Below are 7,336 nucleotides of genomic sequence, written 5' to 3'. Positions count from 1 at the left end.
TATGGCAAGTATATCCGTTTTTAGGTAAGGAAACCAAAACTATACACAATACTCCAAGTGTGATCTCACCAGGGCCCTATATATTTGGAGTAAGACTTCTTTACTCCTATACTCAAATCCTCTTGTAATAAAGGCCAAAATACCATTTGCTTTTCTAATTGCTTGCTGTACCTGCCTGTTAACTTTCAGTGATTCGTGTACAAGGACACCCAGGTCTCTCTGAACACCAACATTTCCCAATCTCTCACTATTTAAAAAATACTCTGCTTTTCTATTTTTCCTACCAAAGTGGATAACTTCACATTTCTCCACATTATATTCCATTTGCCATGTTCTTGCCCACTCACTTAGCCTGTCAATATCCCCTTGAAGCCTCTTTGCATCCTCCTCACAAAAATAAGAGATTCAGAGCAAGACCACCCTAGGTTCAATCTCTGGACACTGTGGGGGGGGGGGGTGGAAGTCAGAACTCCCCTGCTCTCTCTTTCGGAATAGTGCCGTGTGATCTTATATATCCACGTAAGAGGGTAGACAGAGCCTTGGTTTAACCTTAGTGTCAGCCTGGATTCTGTGCTCAAGTCTCTGGAGTGGGGCTTGAACCCACGACCTTCTGACTCAGAGGCGAGAGCGCCACCCACTGATACACATGTATTGAGTTACCAGATTCGCAAAACTGTAGTCTGCAAGTGGCTCAGTTTTCCCTAACATGGCTAATTTGAGGAATTTTGTAGGGATTCAGGAGCAAGAGGGGAATGCTGGCCTATTCCTTTCTCACCCCCGCCTCCCCCCCCAAAGTTTGGGGCTGTTCTATCTGCAGTTCCTCCCCCCTCATACGCAGGCGCGAGTTTACCCCGTGGGACGGGTAACTCCCATCTTCCGATCACTGCAGACACATCACGGACACAGAGCTGAAAATAATCAATTTATTTAAAACGAATCTGAAAATTCAGGTACAAAGACATCAAAAAAAAATAAAACTTTTTGACACGCAATTTGGCGCAAGCATTCAAGGTCAAAACTTCAGTCACCTGAGGACGGAGGGAAAAAGCAGTGAATCCTGGCAGCCTTAAACCTTGTCCTTGCAGTAATGTAGCACCGGAGAGTATCCGTACAAATAAAGATGGATAAGCACGAGTACAGACTGGAACTGAGCTGGTATCCTCCCACTGGGAGTGAGCCACCTTTGGTCACCAGTTAGACTGAATGAAAAATTTGAGACTCCTCGTCACCCATAATGGAAGGGACCAACTCTCGTTGGGGGAACAGGTTCATGTGCACCCTCTGGCAACCCCTATTCCCCCCACCCCACTGGCTATTCAACATGGCAAGCCCAGACAGTGAGTGTTGTCAGGGTATTTAACTAGGGAGAGATCATTGGTGAGGGGAGCATCATAGCCTGATCCTGGCCTTGCCCAATGTCCACTTTCCACCAGGAGACTGGACAGAGAGCAGAAGCAGGAGCCCTGGCTGATAAGCCCCTGCATCTCTGGTCCAAGGGTACTGAAACCTATTTTAGCACCCCCCCCCCCCCCAGGCTGTCCCACTTGACTCAGCACAGACTGGGGACAGAGTCTGGGACATGGCTGGTGTGCATGGGCCAGTACCACACCAGGCAGTGCCTTCACACACTGAGCCAAGAGGCCGCACGTTCAACGTGCCTTTGTCCTCGTTTTACTGCGTGATTAAAAAAAAAATTCCCCTCCTGCCTCAGCTTAACATCAATCATGAGGAAGCATCGACCCCGATTCAAGTAACTGCCTTAAAAAAAACAAGGTTCCTTTATAAAATTCGTCCTGCGTTTTACTGAATGGAACACATTCAAAAATCCATAAAATTACATACAATACACGTCCAAAATGACAACAGAAATTGGCATAAAGACAAAGACTGAACCCTGAGCCAATTCATTCACCAGGTTTCTGCTCACTGCCTTGGTCAGTCTAACTACACATGGCCCTTCCTACACTGCCATTCACCTCTAGAGCTTGGATTGAGATCCAGCCCAGTCTCCGTCCTACGCGAGATGACTTTGGGCAGTCTCGCCCTAGCCTCCTTCCAATGTGAGATAACTGGGCAGTCTTGGCCTAGTTTCTAAGAATAGGCCCATCGCCCAAAACTACACCCCCCATCCCTCAATCTCATTTAGAATAGATGCAATGAATGGCTGGTGTAGGAAATGGACAGTGCCTTAGAGTTAATCTTCCGGTTGGGCAGCGTGAAGAGTATTCCCACTCTTCATCCAACACGAGCGAACCTGGAAGGTAGTGCTTGATGGGAGGAGTGTAGAATAAGATTTACCCTGTGACGTACTGGGAGGTTTCAATGCGGACACTAAAAGTGCCTGAAATGGGAATCGGTTTCATTTCCGAGCAGCAATATTCCTCGCCTGCAAGTCGGGATCTGCTAAGAGATTCGAAGAAGCTGGGGGTCATTACCTCTGGCGTACATCGCAGGTGCTAATCAAACCTTCGCCCTCACAATGGGGATTGTTGATTGGCCAGCCTGCAACCATCTGCGCAAAAATCCGGTCATCTCATTTGATATTCAAATCTAAAGTAGCCAATCAGGAAGAAGAAAAAAAAAAAATCTTGCTGTCTGATTGGTCATTTTCGATTTAAAAATTATGGATGTTTTTTCTTTTTAGGGGCACTTCTTGATACTTAGAAACGTGGCGATTAGACCCACTGGGAGGTATCTGCTATAACTAGCATCCGTGGCAGTCATTCCCTGGAAAACAAGTCAGCCAACCCCACCTGTTCTTCCGTGGCATTTTTGACACTTTTCAATGTTGACACCACGGAGCAGTGTACTTATGGGATTTGTTTACAACTCGACGTCGTTCCCGCAATTAAAAAAGCTAATGCACATTTTGGGCCGTTAATCCGTATCTAGCATGCGAGCTCCATTGCAGAGGGTCGGTGAGGCAGCCGGTGTCTGGGATTCTTGTATTCTTAAAGTCCAGGCCGCACAACAAAGGCAGGACAAGCGAGAAGTTCAAATTATTGGGAGTCGCTTACGAATCTTCAATAAAGTGCACAGAGTAACGGTCTCCCAGAAATCCAGGAAGCTGGGCCCAGGCGTGACGTGAGCATTTTCCCCAAACCCCTCGTCCTCACTGCTGTATATTTAAAATAAAAATGTAAAAATATATATTTATTTTGCATACATTAAGAGTAGCAATACTTTTATATCAAGGTTGTAAAAAAAAAAATGCAAACCCAAGCACTGGGCTCATTTCTAGAGGAGTAGAATTGAAAAGCAGGGAAGTTATGTTAAACTTGTATCGAAGCATACTTACTGTGCACAGTTCTGGTCTCCATATTGTAAAAAAAAAGATAGAGGTACTGGAGAAGGTGGAAAAAAATGATGCCAGAACTCAGAGATTATAACGATCAGGAAAGATTAAACAAAGTGGGGCTCTTTTCTCTAGAAATGACTGAGGGGTGACCTGATAGAGGTCTTTCAAATTATGAAGGAGTTCAATAGGGTAGATGTTTCACTTGTGGGGGAGTCAAAAACTAGGGGCCATAAATATAAGATGGTCACGAATAAATCCAATTGGGAATTCAGGAGAAACTTCTTTACCCAGAGTGGTGAGAATGTGAAACTTGCTACAGGAAACTCTTGATTTACCGGCACCTAAATAACCAGAAATCTCTGTTAACCGGCAAAATTCAGGAGTAGGTTCAGGTAAGTTTTACTTCATATTAGTGGCCGTTCCTGGATCTGTGGCCGTGTAACTGGGGTTCCTGCACCTGTTGCTATGCAACAGGGACACCTGGATCTGTGGCCGGGGTTCCTGCACCTGTTGCTATGCAACAGGGACGCCTGGATTTGTTGCTGTGTACGGAGCTCTCGTACGTTTTACTATACCTCTCTGTAATCCGGACTTTTTGATAAACCAGCACCACACCGGTCCCGTCGGTGCCGGATAAAAAAAGAGTTTCCTGTACCACAGGGAATGGTTGAGGCGAATAGCAGAGATACATTTAAGGGGAAGCTGGATAAACACATGAAGGAGAAAGGAATAGAAGGTTATGCTGATGAGGTGAGGTAGAGTGGGAGGAGGCTCGTGTGGGGCATAAACACCGGCATGGAACAGTTGGGCCGAATGGCCTGTTTCTGTGCTGTGAATTCTATGTAATAGAGAAATATTCACATCCCAAATATAGCCCCTCCCCCCAACATATACATGGATAAATCAACATCAAGCAAGTTATAAAATTATCCCAAGTAGCTTCACAGAGGCTTGAGGAAAATAAATTGATTAAAAAAAAACATGTAAAACGTCCCAAGGTGCTTCACAGGAAGCATAATCAAACAAAATTTGACACCGAGCCACATAAGGAGATATTGGGGCAGATGACCAAAAGCTTTAAGGAGCGTCTTAAAAGGAGAGAGAGACGGAGAGGTTTAGGGAGGGAATTCCAGAGCTCGGGGCCCAGGCAGCTGAAGGCACGGCCGCCAATGGTGGAGCGATTAAAATCAGGGGATGGTCAAGAGGCCAGAATTGGAGGAGCGCAGAGATCTCGGGGTTTGTGGGGCTGGAGGAGGGTTACAGAGATAGGGAGGAGTGAGGCCACGGAGCGATTTGAAAACAAGGATGAGAATTTTAAAATCGAGAAATAAGAACAGAACCTTCAGGAGCAGGGAAGGACGTCAGGCCCTTGATACCCAAGGCAAATCTCTCTTCACAACTATAGCTTCCCATCCCTCGCATCATCCTGGTGAGCTGACACCATGCTCTCTAGCGATTCAATGTCCAATCTGTAATGGGGATCCCAAACTACCCACAGCACAGTAACCATGACCCCAACCATTGCCGTGTACAGGTTCATTCTCACTTCTTTACGGTTGTGCCCCTCGATTATAAAACCCCAAAATTCCATTGGCCTTTCTAGTTTAACCAACCTGCACTCAGGGAATTCAGTCCGGGGCAGGGGGGGGGGGGGTCCTCGGATCGCCAGCGTTCCCGAGTCAGGAGTGCTGCGGGAAAACCTTTTATGTAAAGCAGTGTTTCCGCCACAGTGCCGGTGAAGTGAAGCCGGGAGAGCATTACCGAGGAAATTCCCAAACTACGAACTAGAACCCCGAGGTCCCTCGGCTCATCCGCACCCTTCAGTGTCATTCCATTGAGTGTCTGTTCCCCACATATACACCCGAACCCCTCGATTAGATTCCAGCCTGTAACTCACTCCCGGGTATCTGTTATTCTATATATAAACCCCCCCGAACCCCTCGATTAGACTCCAGCCTGTAGCTCACTCCCAGGTATCTGTTATTCTATATATAAATCCCCCGAACCCCTCGATTAGATTCCAGCCTGTAACTCACTCCCGGGTATCTGTTATTCTATACATAAACCTCCCGAACCCCTCGATTAGACTCCAGCCTGTAACTCACTCCCAGGTATCTGATATTTTAGACTTCATGTATATTGGCAAGTTTCCGAGTGGATGTTTCTGTTGCCATGACAGCAGTTGTTGGCCTTTTGGGATGGTTTCCAAAAACCTCTGGTTTTGATTGGTCAGCACAGACACAGCTGTCCCAGTCTCCGCCCTCTGCTTCTAAACACCAGGAGAGTCCTTCAAACATCCCATAATATCTGAAAGATTTGGGGTGGAGAGGCTAGAAGTCAGTAACCAGAGTTGCAATGCTCTCACTGTAGCCAGTCTCTCTCTCTCTCTCGGTGATTGTCAGATTAGTTTGCCAATCCCTTTGGTCAAAGGTCAACTGAAGTTCTGTTGAGCCTTTTCCTCTGAAGTGTTTGTACTTTTGGCCATACTTGCTTGCAGCCACTGGGTGACAGGAACGCACCGTGTGTAGAGCCAGCACAGTGCAGGGTGCGGTGAGGGGGAAAGGGAAGGAATGAGTGCAGGGTGCAGAGGGGAGTGAGCGGGAGAGAGGGGAAGGAGAGAATGGAGCGAGCGGTGTGACACCTTTACCCATCAAACTTTGGTTAAAAGAAAATAGAAAGAATAAGCGATCGCTGTGTTGAGTGCATTGTGGGAATTATCTGATAATCTGGCCTGTTCCTCGCTGTTTGCTTACATCGTCCTGAGCAACATGACCCACAGGGAACCCAAAGAGTGAGGGGTGGGGAGTGGTGTGGTGAGGTGGGGTGAGGTGAGGGGCAGAGGTGGGGAAAGAGTTGGGGTCAGTGCCCCTCTCGTACTTACATTCAAGATGTGGTAGACCCAATCAAGCAGCACGGTCACGTCACTGTAAACTCCCGGCCGATTGGGCCGGCCGCAGCCCGTGCCCCAGCTCACGATCCCAATCAGCTGCCAGTGCCGAAAGCGGTAGACTAACGGACCCCCGCTGTCCCCCTGAAAAGAGACGGGACGGTAAATTCACCGGGCCAACCAACGGAATCGCACCAAGGTGTCAGCATCGTGCACAAGCGCACGTGGGCAGGGACAGGAAGAGGCCATTCAGCCCCTCGAGCCTGTCCCACCATTCAGTTAGATCGTGGCTGATCTGTATCTCAACTCCATCTCCCCGCCTTGGTTCCACAAGCCTCAATATCCTTGCCCAACAACAAATCTACCAATCTCAGCTTGGAATACTTGCACCCCCACCCCCCCCACCAACCTGCTACAGCGGAAGCGGATTTCTGAGAGCTTACAACTACACACACGCCAGGCCTGTTGGATTGTAGGTATACTGCAGTCCCACAGATAGTGCAGGCTGCCAAATGGAGCAGGTACAACACAGGAGGCTTTAGAGAGTCAGGGAGGTCCCATCGCTAGTTAATATTCAGTTAATTTATACGACTCGGGAAGCTCGACACCATCCAGGACAAAGCAGCCCGCTTGATCGGTACCCCATCCACCACCTTAAACATTCACCACCGGCGTACCGTGGTTGCAGTGTGTACCATCTACAAGATGCACTGCAGCAACTCGCCAAGGCTTCTTCGGCAGCACCTCCCAAACCCGCGACCTCTACCACCTAGAAGGACAAGGGCAGCAGGCGCATGGGAGCACCACCACCTCCAGGTTCCCCTCCAAGTCACACATCATCCTGACTTGGAAATATATCGGCCTTCATCATCGCTGGGTCAAAATCCTGGAACTCCCTCCCTAACAGCACTGTAGGAGTACCTTCACCACATGGACTGCAGCGGTTCAAGAAGGTGGCTCACCACCACCTTCTCCAGGGCAATTAGGGATGGACAATAAATGCTGGGCCTTGCCAGCAATGCCATCATCCCATAAACGAATTTAAAAAAAAGCACCATCTCTCTGGACCGTGGGCAGTCCATACGTCTCCGCAGGAATAGCTGCGGGATCTGGGAGCCGTGGGTCCTACCAGAGCTGGATGCCGACACCGG

The 7,336-nt window shown here is 48.3% G+C and overlaps 1 protein-coding gene across 3 annotated transcripts in view; it reads right to left on the bottom strand.

Annotated features, from left to right (window-relative positions):
• Nucleotides 1–909: 909 nt before the first annotated feature.
• Nucleotides 910–7,336, bottom strand: part of LOC147100257 (transmembrane protease serine 4-like) — a 63,604-nt gene continuing 57,177 nt past the window's right edge. For all 3 annotated transcript variants that reach the window (XM_085967766.1, XM_085967767.1, XM_085967765.1), the window contains 2 exons: nucleotides 6,180–6,329; nucleotides 910–3,118 (listed from right to left, as the gene is read on the bottom strand). In XM_085967766.1, the coding sequence (XP_085823892.1) occupies nucleotides 3,113–3,118; nucleotides 6,180–6,329 (156 nt within the window). In that variant the 3' untranslated portion in view covers nucleotides 910–3,112. The remainder of the gene's footprint in view (nucleotides 3,119–6,179; nucleotides 6,330–7,336) is intronic.

This window comes from Somniosus microcephalus, chromosome 26 (assembly GCF_052327205.1).
Source record: "Somniosus microcephalus isolate GS21.2 chromosome 26, FLI_Smic_1.0, whole genome shotgun sequence".
Lineage (NCBI taxonomy): Eukaryota > Metazoa > Chordata > Chondrichthyes > Squaliformes > Somniosidae > Somniosus > Somniosus microcephalus.
Note: the sequence above shows the minus strand (reverse complement) of the source record. Positions and strands in the feature narration are given on the sequence as shown.